Raw genomic sequence first — 18,670 nt, forward strand, 5'->3', positions numbered from 1 at the left:
AGGACAGGAGTGCTGCCTCAATTCCTCTCTCCACTCCTCTCTCTTTCTCCCATCCTCCCTCCATCCCTCCTTCCTCCCTCTCTCTCAAGTAGTCATTTGGCGGGGTCAGTGTGCGTGTGTGTGCGTCTCAGCCAGAGAGGGACATAATAAGAGAGAGAGAGCCTGAGCAGGACCAGAGAACATTAGGGACTAACGTAACAACAACATCCATTTGGGAGCTGAAGTGCAAAATCAAACACACCTGCAAGTAATTAAGAACAGCAGCCTTCCTAGCTCCCTTGTGGCCTGGTGGGCAGCAGCGTCTCCCTGCCCTCTCTGACAACCCGGTGGGCAGCAGGCCTTTAAGTCGCTTTGGATCATATAAAAGTGTCTGCTAAATGACTGGAATGAGATGAGATGGGAGAGTAGAGATGAGGAGAGAGTAGAGATGAGGAGAGAGTAGAGGTGAGGAGAGAGTAGAGATGAGGAGAGAGTAGAGGTGAGGAGAGAGTAGAGATGAGGAGAGAGTAGAGGTGAGGAGAGAGTAGAGATGAGGAGAGAGTAGAGGTGAGGAGAGAGTAGCGATGAGAGATGAGAGAGAGTAGAGGTGAGGAGAGAGTAGAGGTGAGGAGAGAGTAGAGGTGAGGAGAGAGTAGCGATGAGAGATGAGAGAGAGTAGAGGTGAGGAGAGAGTAGAGATGAGAGAGAGATGAGGTGAGGAGAGAGTAGAGATGAGAGAGTAGAGGTGAGGAGAGAGTAGAGATGAGGAGAGAGTAGAGGTGAGGAGAGAAGAGGTGAGAGAGTAGAGATGGGAGAGTAGAGGTGAGGAGAGAGTAGAGATGAGAGAGTAGAGATGAGAGAGAGTAGAGGTGAGGAGAGAGTAGAGATGAGAGAGAAGAGGTGAGGAGAGAGTAGAGATGAGAGAGTAGAGGTGAAGAGAGAGTAGAGATGAGGAGAGAGTAGAGGTGAGGAGAGAGTAGAGGTGAGGAGAGAGGAGAGATGAGGAGAGAGTAGAGGTGAGAGAGGAGAGATGAGAGAGGAGAGATGAGAGAGTAGAGGTGAGGAGAGAGAGATGAAGAGAGTAGGTGAGGAGAGAGTAGAGATGAAGAGAGAGTAGAGGTGAGAGAGGAGAGATGAGAGAGTAGAGGTGAGGAGAGATGAGAGAGAGATGAAGAGAGAGTAGGTGAGGAGAGAGTAAAGGTGAGAGAGGAGAGATGAGAGTAGAGGTGAGGAGAGATGAGGAGAGAGAGATGGAGAGAGTAGGTGAGGAGAGAGTAAAGGTGAGAGAGGAGAGATGAGAGAGTAGAGTTGAGGAGAGAGTAGAGGTGAGGAGAGATGAGAGAGAGATGAGGAGAGAGTAGAGATGAGAGAGAGTAAAGGTGAGAGAGGAGAGATGAGAGTAGAGGTGAGGAGAGATGAGGAGAGAGTAGAGGTGAGGAGAGATGAGAGAGTAGAGGTGAGGAGAGATGAGAGAGAGAGAGTAGAGGTGAATGCCTCAGATGAGCTTTAAAACAGAGAGAACACACACACACACACACACACACTGAGGGAAAGGGACAGGACGTTAATCTTAATCAACGACCCCCCGACTCCCACCCCTCGGTGTGTGAGGTGTGTACAGTAAGAGGTGTGTGTGTGTTAGGGGTGTCGGGGCTGGGGTAGATAGGGCATGTTAGTGGTGTGTGTGTGTTAGGGGTGTCGGGGCTGGGGTAGATGGGGCATGTTAGTGGTGTGTGTGTGTGTGTGTTAGGGGTGTCGGGGCTGGGGTAGATGGGGCATGTTAGTGGTGTGTGTGTGTGTGTGTTAGGGGTGTCGGGGCTGGGGTAGATGGGGCATGTTAGTGGTGTGTGTGTGTTAGGGGTGTCGGGGCTGGGGTAGATAGGGCATGTTAGTGGTGTGTGTGTGTTAGGGGTGTCGGGGCTGGGGTAGATGGGGCATGTTAGTGGTGTGTGTGTGTTAGGGGTGTCGGGGCTGGGGTAGATGGGGCATGTTAGTGGTGTGTGTGTGTTAGGGGTGTCGGGGCTGGGGTAGATAGGGCATGTTAGTGGTGTGTGTGTGTTAGGGGTGTCGGGGCTGGGGTAGATGGGGCATGTTAGTGGTGTGTGTGTGTGTTAGGGGTGTCGGGGCTGGGGTAGATAGGGCATGTTAGTGGTGTGTGTGAGGGGTGTCGGGGCTGGGGTAGATAGGGCATGTTAGTGGTGTGTGTGTGTGTTAGGGGTGTCGGGGCTGGGGTAGATAGGGCATGTTAGTGGTGTGTGTGTGTGTGTTAGGGGAGTCGGGGCTGGGGTAGATAGGGCATGTTAGTGGTGTGTGTGTGTTAGGGGTGTCGGGGCTGGGGTAGATAGGGCATGTTAGTGGTGTGTGTGTGTGTGTTAGGGGTGTTGGGGCTGGGGTAGATAGGGCATGTTAGTGGTGTGTGTGTGTGTTAGGGGTGTCGGGGCTGGGGTAGATAGGGCATGTTAGTGGTGTGTGTGTGTTAGGGGTGTCGGGGCTGGGGTAGATAGGGCATGTTAGTGGTGTGTGTGTGTGTTAGGGGTGTCGGGGCTGGGGTAGATAGGGCATGTTAGTGGTGTGTGTGTGTTAGGGGTGTCGGGGCTGGGGTAGATAGGGCATGTTAGTGGTGTGTGTGTGTGTGTGTTAAGGGTGTTGGGGCTGGGGTAGATGGGGCATGTTAGTGGTGTGTGTGTGTGTGTTAGGGGTGTCGGGGCTGGGGTAGATAGGGCATGTTAGTGGTGTGTGTGTGTTAGGGGTGTCGGGGCTGGGGTAGATAGGGCATGTTAGTGGTGTGTGTGTGTGTGTGTTAAGGGTGTTGGGGCTGGGGTAGATGGGGCATGTTAGTGGTGTGTGTGTGTGTGTTAGGGGTGTCGGGGCTGGGGTAGATGGGGCATGTTAGTGGTGTGTGTGTGTGTGTTAGGGGTGTCGGGGCTGGGGTAGATGGGGCATGTTAGTGGTGTGTGTGTGTTAGGGGTGTCGGGGCTGGGGTAGATAGGGCATGTTAGTGGTGTGTGTGTGTGTTAGGGGTGTCGGGGCTGGGGTAGATAGGGCATGTTAGTGGTGTGTGTGTGTTAGGGGTGTCGGGGCTGGGGTAGATGGGGCATGTTAGTGGTGTGTGTGTGTTAGGGGTGTCGGGGCTGGGGTAGATGGGGCATGTTAGTGGTGTGTGTGTGTGTTAGGGGTGTCGGGGCTGGGGTAGATAGGGCATGTTAGTGGTGTGTGTGTGTTAGGGGTGTCGGGGCTGGGGTAGATGGGGCATGTTAGTGGTGTGTGTGTGTTAGGGGTGTCGGGGCTGGGGTAGATGGGGCATGTTAGTGGTGTGTGTGTGTTAGGGGTGTCGGGGCTGGGGTAGATAGGGCATGTTAGTGGTGTGTGTGTGTTAGGGGTGTCGGGGCTGGGGTAGATGGGGCATGTTAGTGGTGTGTGTGTGTTAGGGGTGTCGGGGCTGGGGTAGATGGGGCATGTTAGTGGTGTGTGTGTGGTAGGGGTGTTGGGGCTGGGGTAGATAGGGCATGTTAGTGGTGTGTGTGTGTGTTAGGGGTGTCGGGGCTGGGGTAGATAGGGCATGTTAGTGGTGTGTGTGTGTTAGGGGTGTCGGGGCTGGGGTAGATGGGGCATGTTAGTGGTGTGTGTGTGTGTTAGGGGTGTCGGGGCTGGGGTAGATGGGGCATGTTAGTGGTGTGTGTGTGTTAGGGGTGTCGGGGCTGGGGTAGATAGGGCATGTTAGTGGTGTGTGTGTGTGTTAGGGGTGTCGGGGCTGGGGTAGATGGGGCATGTTAGTGGTGTGTGTGTGTGTAAGGGGTGTCGGGGCTGGGGTAGATAGGGCATGTTAGTGGTGTGTGTGTGTGTGTGTTAGGGGTGTCGGGGCTGGGGTAGATGGGGCATGTTAGTGGTGTGTGTGTGTGTGTGTTAGGGGTGTCGGGGCTGGGGTAGATGGGGCATGTTAGTGGTGTGTGTGTGTTAGGGGTGTCGGGGCTGGGGTAGATGGGGCATGTTAGTGGTGTGTGTGTGTTAGGGGTGTCGGGGCTGGGGTAGATAGGGCATGTTAGTGGTGTGTGTGTGTGTGTGTTAGGGGTGTCGGGGCTGGGGTAGATAGGGCATGTTAGTGGTGTGTGTGTGTTAGGGGTGTCGGGGCTGGGGTAGATAGGGCATGTTAGTGGTGTGTGTGTGTTAGGGGTGTCGGGGCTGGGGTAGATAGGGCATGTTAGTGGTGTGTGTGTGTTAGGGGTGTCGGGGCTGGGGTAGATAGGGCATGTTAGTGGTGTGTGTGTGTGTTAGGGGTGTCGGGGCTGGGGTAGATAGGGCATGTTAGTGGTGTGTGTGTGTGTGTGTTAGGGGTGTCGGGGCTGGGGTAGATGGGGCATGTTAGTGGTGTGTGTGTGTTAGGGGTGTCGGGGCTGGGGTAGATGGGGCATGTTAGTGGTGTGTGTGTGTTAGGGGTGTCGGGGCTGGGGTAGATGGGGCATGTTAGTGGTGTGTGTGTGTTAGGGGTGTCGGGGCTGGGGTAGATAGGGCATGTTAGTGGTGTGTGTGTGTTAGGGGTGTCGGGGCTGGGGTAGATGGGGCATGTTAGTGGTGTGTGTGTGTTAGGGGTGTCGGGGCTGGGGTAGATGGGGCATGTTAGTGGTGTGTGTGTGTGTGTTAGGGGTGTCGGGGCTGGGGTAGATAGGGCATGTTAGTGGTGTGTGTGTGTGTTAGGGGTGTTGGGGCTGGGGTAGATAGGGCATGTTAGTGGTGTGTGTGTGTTAGGGGTGTCGGGGCTGGGGTAGATGGGGCATGTTAGTGGTGTGTGTGTGTTAGGGGTGTTGGGGCTGGGGTAGATAGGGCATGTTAGTGGTGTGTGTGTGTAAGGGGTGTCGGGGCTGGGGTAGATGGGGCATGTTAGTGGTGTGTGTGTGTGTGTTAGGGGTGTCGGGGCTGGGGTAGATGGGGCATGTTAGTGGTGTGTGTGTGTTAGGGGTGTCGGGGCTGGGGTAGATAGGGCATGTTAGTGGTGTGTGTGTGTGTGTTAGGGGTGTCGGGGCTGGGGTAGATGGGGCATGTTAGTGGTGTGTGTGTGTGTGTTAGGGGTGTCGGGGCTGGGGTAGATGGGGCATGTTAGTGGTGTGTGTGTGTTAGGGGTGTCGGGGCTGGGGTAGATGGGGCATGTTAGTGGTGTGTGTGTGTGTGTGTTAGGGGTGTCGGGGCTGGGGTAGATAGGGCATGTTAGTGGTGTGTGTGTGTGTTAGGGGTGTCGGGGCTGGGGTAGATAGGGCATGTTAGTGGTGTGTGTGTGTAAGGGGTGTCGGGGCTGGGGTAGATGGGGCATGTTAGTGGTGTGTGTGTGTGTTAGGGGTGTCGGGGCTGGGGTAGATGGGGCATGTTAGTGGTGTGTGTGTGTTAGGGGTGTCAGGGCTGGGGTAGATGGGGCATGTTAGTGGTGTGTGTGTGTTAGGGGTGTCGGGGCTGGGGTAGATAGGGCATGTTAGTGGTGTGTGTGTGTTAGGGGTGTCGGGGCTGGGGTAGATGGGGCATGTTAGTGGTGTGTGTGTGTGTTAGGGGTGTCGGGGCTGGGGTAGATAGGGCATGTTAGTGGTGTGTGTGTGTTAGGGGTGTCGGGGCTGGGGTAGATAGGGCATGTTAGTGGTGTGTGTGTGTTAGGGGTGTCGGGGCTGGGGTAGATGGGGCATGTTAGTGGTGTGTGTGTGTTAGGGGTGTCGGGGCTGGGGTAGATAGGGCATGTTAGTGGTGTGTGTGTGTTAGGGGTGTCGGGGCTGGGGTAGATAGGGCATGTTAGTGGTGTGTGTGTGTTAGGGGTGTCGGGGCTGGGGTAGATGGGGCATGTTAGTGGTGTGTGTGTGTGTTAGGGGTGTCGGGGCTGGGGTAGATGGGGCATGTTAGTGGTGTGTGTGTGTGTTAGGGGTGTCGGGGCTGGGGTAGATAGGGCATGTTAGTGGTGTGTGTGTTAGGGGTGTCGGGGCTGGGGTAGATAGGGCATGTTAGTGGTGTGTGTGGTAGTCCTATAGATTCAAGATTCCTTTATTTGTCCCATGTACGGTGTAGTCATAGTGAAATGTTGCTGCCGGCTTCAAGATTATGCTCAATACAGATACTGTAAGCTCCAATATTCAATTTACACATTACAAATGTGCAAATTACACATGAAGTACCATTTCTATACATTATTAAGATAAGGGTAAGATAACATAAGATACTGGTCTGGATGGATTATGTGCATGCTATATACAGTATGGATATGAATAAATAAATAGATAACCTTGGGGGGGAGGCATGGGTGTGTTATGTACATGCTATACCTATAATAAATAATTACATTTGGTTATGTTATGTACACTAGATATTCTGTGTGCACTAGATGTTCTAGATTGAGTCATTCAGGTGCCAGATGGCTTGCGGGAAGTAACTCTTCTCTGTGCTGTGTCTCTCTGTGCTCGCCATGTGAGCGCAGTATCTGTTCCCTGACCGTAGCAGAGAGAACAGTCCATCTCCTGGGTGGCTGAGGTCTCTCAGGATCCTGTTGGTCTTGGTCTTGCATCTTCTGGTGTAGATGTCCTCGAGGTGGGGGCGTGGCCAGGGTACGTTCAGATGACCGTATCACTCTCTGAAGGGCCTTGCGACCCTGAGAGCTGTACCACGTGGTGATATTGGTGGCGTTGTAGTGGAAGGTGGCTGCACAGTCATGCGTGTACCGGGAGAACAGTAGTGGGGACGACACTCAGCCCTGAGGCCAGCCAGCCAGCCGGGTCTCGGGCCAGAGCAGACATTATGAGGCGCTAGCTAAGCTAACCCACTTGCTACTATTTTCTATGGCTGCTTTGATCTGAATTGTGAGGGTATCTGCTGTGAGCAGTGAGTGGCAGGCAGGTGTGATGACGATAGCGCTGATGTTGGTCAGGAGCGTTGAACGCTGTTTGTTGCTGCTCGCGCAGAGGGAAGGTGAATTAAAGGAGTTTTTAAACGGGAGATCTCGGAACCAAAATTGGACACATTTTAATTAAATGTCCGTTGAAAATAACAACAGTGCCTTATAAATCATCTGTTATCACAACCACTATTTTGTGTTTGGATGTGTGTATGCATGTTTGTACCTGTGTTTGTGTGTGTGTGTGTGTGTGTGTGTGTGTGTGTGTGTGTGTGTGTGTGTGTGTGTGTGTGTGTTGACAATCTGCCGTGCCAAGGCCTTCTCAGGTCCTGATAAGTGTTAATAAATGACCTGCGTTTCCGTGGTAATGGTTGCCGGGCTGCCAGGAGGAGATACCATTGTGTGTGTGTGAATATTCCGATAGCGCTGATTAGATCAGAACCCGGTGCATTCCGGAACACAGGCCACGCCTTAACGCGCCCATCACAAATGGGCTTTTCCTTTTTCATGTTTTTGCATATTGAGGCGATATGAAGTAATGAGGTCCACTGTCTGTCCAGGTGGAGAGACACAACAGCCCCGGTGGATCAGAGGCTGGGAGGCTGGGAGGATGAAAGGCTGGGAGGCTGGGAGGATGAGAGGCTGGGAGGATGAGAGGCTGGGAGGATGAGAGGCTGGGAGGATGAGAGGATGAGAGGCTGGAAGGATGAGAGGATGGGAGGATGAGAGGCTGGGAGGATGAGAGGATGAGAGGCTGGGAGGATGAGAGGATGGGAGGATGAGAGGCTGGGAGGATGAGAGGATGAGAGGCTGGGAGGATGAGAGGCTGAGAGGATGAGAGGCTGGGAGACTGAGAGGCTGGGAGACTGAGAGGCTGAGAGAATGAGAGGCTGGGAGGATGAGAGGCTGGGAGGATGAGAGGCTGAGAGGATGAGAGGCTGGGAGGATGAGAGGCTGGGAGGATGAGAGGCTGAGAGGATGAGAGGATGAGAGGATGAGAGAATGAGAGGCTGGGAGGATGAGAGGCTGAGAGACAGAGGATGAGAGGCTGGGAGGATGAGAGGCTGGGAGGATGAGAGAATGAGAGGCTGGGAGGATGAGAGGCTGGGAGGATGAGAGGCTGGGAGGATGAGAGGCTGAGAGGATGAGAGGCTGGGAGGATGAGAGGCTGGGAGGATGAGAGGATGAGAGGCTGAGAGGATGAGAGAATGAGAGGCTGGGAGGATGAGAGGCTGAGAGACAGAGGATGAGAGGCTGGGAGGATGAGAGGCTGAGAGGATGAGAGGCTGGGAGGATGGGAGGATGAGAGGATGAGAGGCTGGGAGGATGAGAGGATGAGGCTGAGATGATGGGAGGCTGAGAGGATGAGACTGAGAGGATGGGAGGCTGAGAGGATGAGGGGCTGAGATTTATCCTGGTCTGATAATGAGTTGTATTGTGAAGGTAGAATCGGTTTGCATTTTGTTGAAAGAAAAAAAGAGAGAGAGAGAGAGAGAGAGAGAGAGAGAGAGAGGGGGGGGGGGTAAATGACAGCTGGGGTTCCTCAGGGACGGTGACTGAGAACGTCGTTCTCACGTCGCCGCTCGACTCCCATCCTGTTTAAATAACGTTAATCCCACCGTCGTACACGCGGCCCCGACACGCTTCCGGAACCAGCTGCCGGTTTAGCTGCTGCCAGTTTGGACCGGAGGGAGGAGGAGTCTGACAGATGAGGGGAAGAGAGAGAGAGAGAGATCCTAACTGATACTTAGTCAACCGTTCCTATGTCCCTGTTTCTCTCTGAACTCCTCTCTCTCTCTCTTCATGTCTCTCTGTCTCTCATCACCTCATCATCTCCCTCACGCGTTCCCCCCGCGCCTCTTTGAAATCCCAGCAGCCATATGCGACATGGCGGCGCGCGGGAACGATCCGCATTCTGCACAAACATGCATAAACGCGCTAGACAGGCGGGGGTGGATGTTTTTTTTTTTGGTCTCCCCAGAGAGAGACGTACCGTCAGCAGTCTGCCAGGGACGGCGGAGAAACACTTTTAATTGCTCATTTGTAGAGAGAGAGAGAGAGAGAGAGAGAGAGAGAGAGAGAGAGAAAGCGAGCACACCGGCACAGATGGCTGTCAAACACCTGCAGTTGTCACTAAACATTTGCATCTTCATGTTCATTTGCATGGTACCCTACGTCCTCTCTCTCCCTCTCTTTATCCATCTCCCTACCTCTCCTCTCCCTCTTTCTCCCTCTCTCCCTCTCTCTGTCCGTTCTCTCGTGTTCTTCTTGGAGGTGAAGGTGCTAGCTGCTCGACACACTTACCACTCGACACCCAGCCTGTAGTGTCTAGCCTACATAATAAGGGACTACTTTATGTTATATAGTAACTTGCTGTTGCATGCGCAATGAGGCGCGGATTGATCTCTCTCTCTGCCTGTTCACCCTGACTCTCGACCATTAAACATCGTTAAACTGAGTGCTCTTCTCAAGTGTTTGATTAATGTATAGTTGTGTAGTTAGGCCACATACACAACACAGCCCGATATCACGAGGAAAACCTAGAATAGACAAGTAGAGGCACTTGTTGAAACTGCTCAGTTTCACGTTTTAGCCACACGATATAGTGCTGCCCTATGGACCTGGTACAACCCCACCCTGACCTCCTGGTACAACACCACCCTGACCTCCTGGTACAACACCACCCTGACCTCCTGGTACAACACCACCCTGACCTCCTGGTACAACACCACCCTGACCTCCTGGTACAACACCACCCTGACCTCCTGGTACAACACCACCCTGACCTCCTGGTACAACACCACCCTGACCTCCTGGTACAACACCACCCTGACCTCCTGGTACAACACCACCCTGACCTCCTGGTACAACACCACCCTGACCTCCTGCGGGGAGGCGTGTCTGTTCCATGGATGGAGGTCTGGTCCATGGATGTAGGTCTGTTCCATGGATGGAGGTCTGTTCGATGGATGTAGGTCTGTTCCATGGATGGAGGTCTGGTCCATGGATGGAGGTCTGGTCCATGGATGGAGGTCTGGTCCATGGATGGAGGTCTGTTCCATGGATGGAGGTCTGTTCCATGGATGGAGGTCTGGTCCATGGATGGAGGTCTGTTCGCACACAGGCCTCTGACCCAAACTGCGCTCTCATCATGGCAGCAGGTGTGTTGATGACTGGACACACGGAGACTGGGATGATGTTGCCGTTATGTCCGCATCGCTCTCCTCCTCACCAATACACCGAGACGCCTGTTGAATGTTTGGGGATCTGGTTGTGATTGTCACAGTTGTCTAGAGAGAGAGAGGCTCTCAACGTTGCCTGGGAACTGAGATGATCAGGGACAGTCCTTCTCCTTCCTTCCGTTCCCTGTCCCTCCGTCAGGTAACTATTGTGTGATCCTGAAGATCTGTCACTGATTGGTCGATGTCTGATCATGACTGATTGATATGTGATTTTTAAATACAGTATATAGGTGATTATGTCCTTAAATGTCCCTCGCTCAGCTCCCAGGCAGATGTGTGGTTTGCCAGGTCGGTCTCATACAACATCCTGTCGGTTTCTGCCCAACCACGGAGCGAAGGCACGGAAACAGATCTGTTACTAGTCTGCCCTCTAGTGGCATAACTGTGTACATGCTTCCATGGACACAAACAACAACAGCCACTAGGTGGCGCGCTTCAACTTACTTTTTTATAGCTCCATGGCTTGAACCACTCAAAGATTTTTGCTTCATTGAAACAAAACTAAAATGATCAATGGTGGTGGTGTGTGTGTGTGTGTGTGTGTGTGTGTGTGTGTGTGTGTTTTGTTGGTGTGTCTTCTTCTGGCCACAATGTGCAACAGTAGGTCCATCTGTTTCACCACCTTGGCCTCCACCTGTCTCCTTGACAACCAATCTATTTCTGCCCTTGGCTTGTCGCCGTGGTGATGCATAGCATCCCAAAGTACCACAGACGCACGAGGACGCAGCATCACGTCAGCCAGGACTCAGATACCCCAGGACTCAGATACCCCAGGACTCAGACACCCCAGGACTCAGATACCCCAGGACTCAGATACCCCAGGACTCAGATACCCCAGGACTCAGATACCCCAGGACTCAGACACCCCAGGACTCAGATACCCCAGGACTCAGACACCCCAGGACTCAGATACCCCAGGACTCAGATACCCCAGGACTCAGATACCCCAGGACTCAGATACCCCAGGACTCAGATACCCCAGGACTCAGATACCCCAGGACTCAGACACCCCAGGACCCAGATACCCCCGGACTCAGATACCCCAGATACCCCAGGACTCAGATACCCCCGGACTCAGATACCCCCGGACTCAGATACCCCAGATACCCCAAAACTCAGATACCCCAGGACTCAGATACCCCAGATACCCCAGGACCCAGATACCCCAGGACTCAGATACCCCAGATACCCCAGGACTCAGATACCCCAGATACCCCAGGATCAGATACCCCAGATACCCCAGGACTCAGATACCCCAGGATACCCCAGGACTCAAATACCCAAGGACTCAAATACCCCAGGACTCAAATACCCCAGGACTCAGATACCCCAGGACTCAGATACCCCAGGACTCAGATACCCCAGGACTCAGACACCCCAGGACTCAGATATACGTGGTATACGCTGGTGCACAGACGGTAGATCATCTTCATCATGTCAGCCCTGCCTACGGACAGGCACGCTGGTACACACAGACCCTATCTCATCTTTTAATCCTCATGCCACTATTTCAGCCATTTTTTTTTCGTGAAAATGTTTTGTCGCACAGCCAGTGCTAAAAACAGAAAGTAGATGCGCTGTGAATGAATGTCTACATGATGACATCTATGATTCTGCTGTCCAGGAGCGCAAACCCAGTTGTGCAGTTGACAGCGCCGTGGGAGGACAGGCTAACCATCTCTCACGGACTCCCAAGATTTGATAGACGGGCGCATGTCGAAGGATGGCATGCAGCCTTATTTTTAATTTTATATATATATATTTTTATTTATTTTATTTTTATTTATTTTTATTTATTAATATATTTTTATTTTATATATATATTTTATATATATATATTTTATATATATATTTATTATGCAGCCGTCGAAGTGGGCTGCCGTGACTTCCCAGCGATATCAGTGCGCTATTTCTCACAGAACATTGGTTGTGGAACCAAAGCAGCTGAAGGAAGCCATTAGGGAGATCAGCCACGACAGCAGAGCCTAGTTCCAGGAGGCTGAAGCTGAGAAGAGCTGGCAGCTGGACCCCTTCTGCAGGTGACGGCTGATGAAGTCTTTGCTGCCCCACTCAGGTGAGACTAAGGGGTGACCCTGGTGACCCTGCTGATGATGCAGAAGGGTTCCCCGACCATCCAGCCACCAAAACATCCTTTCAGGAGGAGGGACTTGCAACATGGTGGCCCAAGATGCTGCGGTTTCTGCTTGTAGCAAAGCATCTTTTATGATTATTTCGCCCTCTCTGTGAATCTGTTTCCCCCAGGTCTACGTCGTTTAGACCGCACTGTGTATCCTGACATGATGTGTGTCAAACACCTCCTCCTCCACCACCTCAAACACCTCCTCCACCACCACCTCAAACACCTCCTCCACCACCACCTCAAACACCTCCTCCACCACCACCTCACCCACCTCCTCCACCTCCTCACACACCTCCTCCTCCACCACCTCACCCACCTCCTCCACCTCCTCACACACCTCCTCCTCCACCACCTCAAACACCTCCTCCACCTCCTCACACACAACCTACTGTGTTGTGCTGTGCTATACTATGTATCTTGATAAAACAGTGCTCCTAACCTACTGTACTGTATAACCCACTGTAGGAGGAGTGAAGTCAGATAACCTGCTGCTCTCTCTCTCTCTCTCTCTCTCTCTCTCTCTCTCTCTCTCTCTCTCTGCATCTGGACAGCGTGTGTATTGATCTGGAGTCTGGACAGCGTGTGTATTGACCTGGACAGCGTGTGTATTGACCTGGACAGTGTGTGTATTGAGTGTGCATCTGGACAGCGTGTGTATTGAGTGTGCACCTGGACAGTGTGTGTATTGAGTGTGCATCTGGACAGTGTGTGTATTGAGTGTGCATCTGGACAGCGTGTGTATTGAGTGTGCATCTGGACAGCGTGTGTATTGATCTGGACAGCGTGTGTATTGAGTGTGCATCTGGACAGCGTGTGTATTGAGTGTGCATCTGGACAGTGTGTGTATTGAGTGTGCATCTGGAGTGTGTGTATTGAGTGTGCATCTGGACAGTGTGTGTATTGAGTGTGCATCTGGACAGCGTGTGTATTGAGTGTGCATCTGGACAGTGTGTGTATTGAGTGTGCATCTGGACAGCGTGTGTATTGAGTGTGCATCTGGACAGTGTGTGTATTGAGTGTGCATCTGGAGTGTGTGTATTGAGTGTGCATCTGGACAGTGTGTGTATTGAGTGTGCATCTGGAGTGTGTGTATTGAGTGTGCATCTGGACAGCGTGTGTATTGAGTGTGCATCTGGACAGCGTATTGATTGACAGGTGATGTACATTAGAAGAGACCTTGACCTTCTCTGTGGTGTCTCCTCCGTCACAGTGGGATCAATACCCCCCCCCCCCGACCACACACACACACACACACACACACACACACACACACACACACACTGATCAATACCCCCCCACCACACACACACACACACACACACACTGATCAATACCCTTGACCAGCACCCCCCCACCACCCCACACACACACACACACTGACACACACACACTGATCAATACCCTGGACCAGCAGACTGCCTCTCACACTGATCAATACCCTGGACCAGCAGACTGCCTCTCTCACTGATCAATACCCTGGACCAGCAGACTGCCTCTCTCACTGATCAATACCCTGGACCAGCAGACTGCCTCTCTCACTGATCAATACCCTGGACCAGCAGACTGCCTCTCACTGATCAATACCCTGGACCAGCAGGCCTATGAGGGAGATAGGGGCTACAAATGTATTTCTAACAGTTTTTTGCTGTATAGAATTGATAGGAGCTGAAGTATCAGGTGATCTTGTTCACGAGTGAAGGGACTATGGAGCCTGGGTTTGGCTGGAGAATCGGAGCAGCTGGAGCGGTTCTTCGCTTTACCGCACTGTTGTGACGAAAAGAGAGCTGAACCAAAAGGCAAAGCTCTCAATCTACCAGTCTATCTTCGTCCCCACCCTCACCTATGGTCATGAAGGATGGGTTATGACCGAAAGAACGAGATCACGGATACAAGCGGCTGAGATTAGTTTTCTCCGGAGGGTGGCTGGGGTCTCCCTGAGAGATCGGGTGAGAAGTTCAGTCATCCGGGAGAGACTCGGTGTAGAGCCGCTGCTCCTTTGCGTTGAAAGGAGCCAGGTGAGATGGTTCGGGCATCTAGTGAGGATGCCTCCTGGGCGCCTCCCTAGGGAGGTGTTCCAGGCGTGTCCGGCTGGGAGGAGGCCGCGGGGCAGACCCAAGACCAGGTGGCGGGATTATATCTTTGCATTGGCCTGGGAGTGGCTAAAGATCCCCCAGGCAGAGCTGGTTGATGCTGCTACTGAAATGGATGCCTGGGGCCCCCTGCTGGAGCTGCTGCCTCCGCGACCCGACCCCGGATAAGCGGAGGGAGGGAGGGAGGGAGGGAGGGAGGGAGGAAGGAAGGAAGGAAGGAAGGAAGGAAGGAAGGAAGGAAGGAAGGAAGGAAGGAAGGAAGGAAGGAAGGAAGGAAGGAAGGAAGGAAGGAAGGAAGGAAGGAAGGAAGGAAGGAAGGAAGGAAGGAAGGAAGGAATGGATGGATGGATGGATAGAGGCCCAAAGACCTGAGAAGCAGTTACAATAATTGTTAAGAGGTGTGTGTGTGTGTGTGTGTGTGTGTGTGTGTGTGTGTGTGTGTGTGTGTGTGTGTGTGTGTGTGTGTGTGTGTGTGTGTGTGTGTGTGTGTGTGTGTGTGTGTGTGTGTGAGAAGCAGTGAAAGGTCACAGAAAGTACAGAGTGGATATAACCAAGCGTAGAATAGCGTTAGAGAAGAAGTACTGTAGCAGACAGCAGGTCTGAGGTGGGAGCAGAGCACAGCAGATAAGCTTAATGAGCAGAAGGGCACAGCTGCTAGTACTCCCAGAATGATATGAAAGGGACGTTTATTCACCAAGATAAACCAATGCATGAAGTCACACTAGTTTATCACTACCATAACATAAACGGTCTCTGAACGTATCTTTGTATTTTTATCCTCAACTCTCTGAGGGTGAAACTACCTGCAACCTTGAATAAATCTGATCAACAGTGCACTGGTCTCCGGGGACGTTTGAGTCACAGACTAGATGCTCACCCATCAAACCTAAAGGGACATTTTGAGGTCCAGAATTGATCTTGATGGTTTGGTGAGTGCCAGGACAGGAGAGCGGTCTACCCTTGGACAGAACAGACCCGCGGGACCGGTCACACTGTGGTTCCAGCTCAGGTCAGGAGGTCAGGGCTTCAGTACCGCACTGCGGATACCTGTTAAATCACACATGGGTATTGGGACTGTGTGGTTGAGCCCCTGTGGACTCATTCTGTGGGCCCGAGCCGACACCTCCCACACACTGATCAATACTCTGGACCAGCACCCCCCCCCCACACACACACACACACACACACACTGATCAATACTCTGGACCAGCACCCCCCCCCCACACACACACACTGATCAATACCCTGGACCAGCACCCCCCCCCCCCCCCACACACACACACACACACACACACACTGATCAATACCCTGGACCAGCACCCCCCCCCCACACACACACACACACACACACACTGATCAATACTCTGGACCAGCACCCCCCCCCCACACACACACACTGATCAATACCCTGGACCAGCACCCCCCCCCCCCCCACACACACACACACACACACACACACTGATCAATACCCTGGACCAGCCCCCCCCCCCCCCACACACACACACACACACTGATCAATACCCTGGACGAGCCCCCCCCCCACACACACACACACACACACACTGATCAATACCCTGGACCAGCAACCCCCCCCCCCCCCACACACACACACACACACACTGATCAATACCCTGGACCAGCAACCCCCCCCCCCACACACACACACACACACTGATCAATACCCTGGACGAGCCCCCCCCCCCCACACACACACACACACACACACTGATCAATACCCTGGACGAGCCCCCCCCCCACACACACACACACACACACTGATCAATACCCTGGACCAGCCCCCCCCACTCTCCCCCCCCCACACACACACACACCAGACTGGGGGGGGAAGGAGGATAGGAGGGAGTGGGTGGTGGGAGGGGGCATGTCTTGGGGAGGGAAGGAGGATAGGAGGGAGTGGGTGGTGGGAGGGGTATGTCTTGGGGAGGGAAGGAGGATAGGAGGGGTCAGAGTGGGTGGTGGGAGGGGGCATGTCTTGTTGATCTGGGGGTGTGCTGGGGGATCAAGGGTCAAGGGTCATGTGTTTTGACAACGACCAGACTGATCCTCCCCAACCCTCCTTCACAGGGAGACTGATCCTCCCCAACCCTCCTTCACAGGGAGACTGATCCTCCCCAACCCTCCTTCACAGGGAGACGGATCCTCCCCAACCCTCCTTCACAGGGAGACAGATCCTCCCCGACCCTCCTTCACAGGGAGACAGATCCTCCCCAACCCTCCTTCACAGGGAGACAGATCCTCCCCAACCCTCCTTCACTGATCCTCCCCAACCCTCCTCCACAGGGAGACAGGAAACGACCAGACTGATCCTCCCCAACCCTCCTTCACAGGGAGACAGGAAACGACCAGACTGATCCTCCCCAACCCTCCTTCACAGGGAGACAGGAAACGACCAGACTGATCCTCCCCAACCCTCCTTCACAGGGAGACAGATCCTCCCCAACCCTCCTTCACAGGGAGACTGATCCTCCCCAACCCTCCTTCACAGGGAGACTGATCCTCCCCAACCCTCCTTCACAGGGAGACTGATCCTCCCCAACCCTCCTTCACAGGGAGACTGATCCTCCCAAACCCTCCTTCACAGGGAGACTGATCCTCCCCAACCCTCCTTCACAGGGAGACTGATCCTCCCCAACCCTCCTTCACAGGGAGACAGATCCTCCCCAACCCTCCTTCACAGGGAGACTGATCCTCCCCAACCCTCCTTCACAGGGAGACAGGAAACCAAAACAACTGCTTTTAGACAGTACAGCACTCAAACACTAACGTAATATGACAAACAAAAACTCATTACATTACATCATACGTCATTTAGCAGACGCTTTTATCCAAAGCCACTTGCTGCATAATAATTGCATTTAACGTAGGAAGAGCCAATGTACTACTACTTGCCAGAACTCACAAGTGCATCTTCTTTCTAAAACAAATGTGACTGAGCCTTATCTAGTGCTGAAGGCAGTACTCTCAGAAAGCCTCTAAAATGCTCTCTTTGTCTGTTCAGAAAAACCCCTCTGGAGGCTGGTGAGCTCTGAATGCTATGATCTGTTGTGTAGTGTTTATAAACAGGGCTGTTTGATATGAGCCCCAGGGCAACAATAACAGACGCCTGCTCTCGACCAATCAGACGCCTCTAAACCAAATCCCAAGCAAGGAGGAGATAAAATAAACACCATCCCAATCCCAAGCCTCCCTTGTGATGTCATCTCTTCGCTTGCCTCCAACACTTCTCTGGATTTAGACTGAGCATCCTACAATATGACTGATCGGGCCCTGTACTACGAAGCTTGTTCAACATATCCTGGATAACTTTTCGCTAGCTCGAGTAACCCAAACAACCGCAATCACGGATAAACGGTACCACGACGGTGGCTATAAACTCGTTAAATCTACCCAGCTGGTCAAATGTAGCTATGAGCAGGTTCACAGAAAAAGGGGAGGTATTTGCACGAAATCACCAATCGCAACCTAGTATGGGTATTTGGACACGTTCATGCTCCAAGCTCCGTCCACCGCATTTTATACAAGAGGGGCAATATTATAGAAATATGAACTATATTATTCAGGATAATATTATATCAGAAAAAGAGGGGTTTGTTGGTCTGTAAAAGAACCTCTCACTATTTGCGCACCAATGCCATTTGGATGCCAATGCAATATTGCGATGAAAAGAGGCTATATATGCACAACTCCAAACTTCCTGTAATTAGACATCTATTTCCTGTGTAACTGCCCTTGGTTGGACAGATGAATGAAGAACGCAGTCTCTACTGATGCTCCACCATTTATTAGTCTTCCTCGTCTTGTTCTGTCCGGTCTCTCTGAAGCTTCAAAGCACCGCCACCACCACAGAAGAAGACTACCTCGGAAAAATAATTTCATGTTTCATAGTTTCATGTTTATCTGACACTTGTTAATATGAGCGCCTCTCCTAACTAGGCCGACACCGATTTATTTTGACGGCAAAGTGAATGGAGCGGCAAAGGACTGTTGTCTGGCATGAGCGAGTGGAATGCGACAACAGGACTGAGAAGGTCTACTGTACATGAAAACTAGACATACAATACAAAAGGTGTCAAATGTACAATACAAAGTATGTCAAATGTCCAGCTTCACATATCATCGATAAATGAACAAATATAACTTATTATTCAAAAGGAGGGGAAGCAAATAAATGAACAGAAAAACATTCACGAATCATGATTAGCCAGCAATATGGTATCGTTAGCTAGCTACAACGAAACATGGCTAAAGCCTAGCTAGGATATCACACAACGAAACATGGCTAAAGCCTAGCTAGGATATCACACAACGAAACATGGCTAAAGCCTAGCTAGGATATCACACA

General features: G+C 52.4%; 1 protein-coding gene across 1 annotated transcript in view; it reads right to left on the bottom strand.

The window, feature by feature from the left end:
• Positions 1–9,783, bottom strand: part of LOC311326439 (zinc finger protein ZFPM2-like) — a gene marked incomplete at both ends in the record, with an annotated part of 72,552 nt that extends 62,769 nt beyond the window's left edge. The window contains 2 exons of the mRNA XM_084459332.1: positions 8,455–8,536; positions 9,478–9,783. Of these exons, the coding sequence (XP_084315458.1) occupies positions 8,455–8,536; positions 9,478–9,783 (388 nt within the window). The remainder of the gene's footprint in view (positions 1–8,454; positions 8,537–9,477) is intronic.
• Positions 9,784–18,670: the final 8,887 nt, after the last annotated feature.

Source organism: Borostomias antarcticus (assembly GCF_949987555.1).
Source record: "Borostomias antarcticus genome assembly, chromosome: 27".
In the NCBI taxonomy this organism is placed as follows: Eukaryota; Metazoa; Chordata; class Actinopteri; order Stomiiformes; family Stomiidae; genus Borostomias; species Borostomias antarcticus.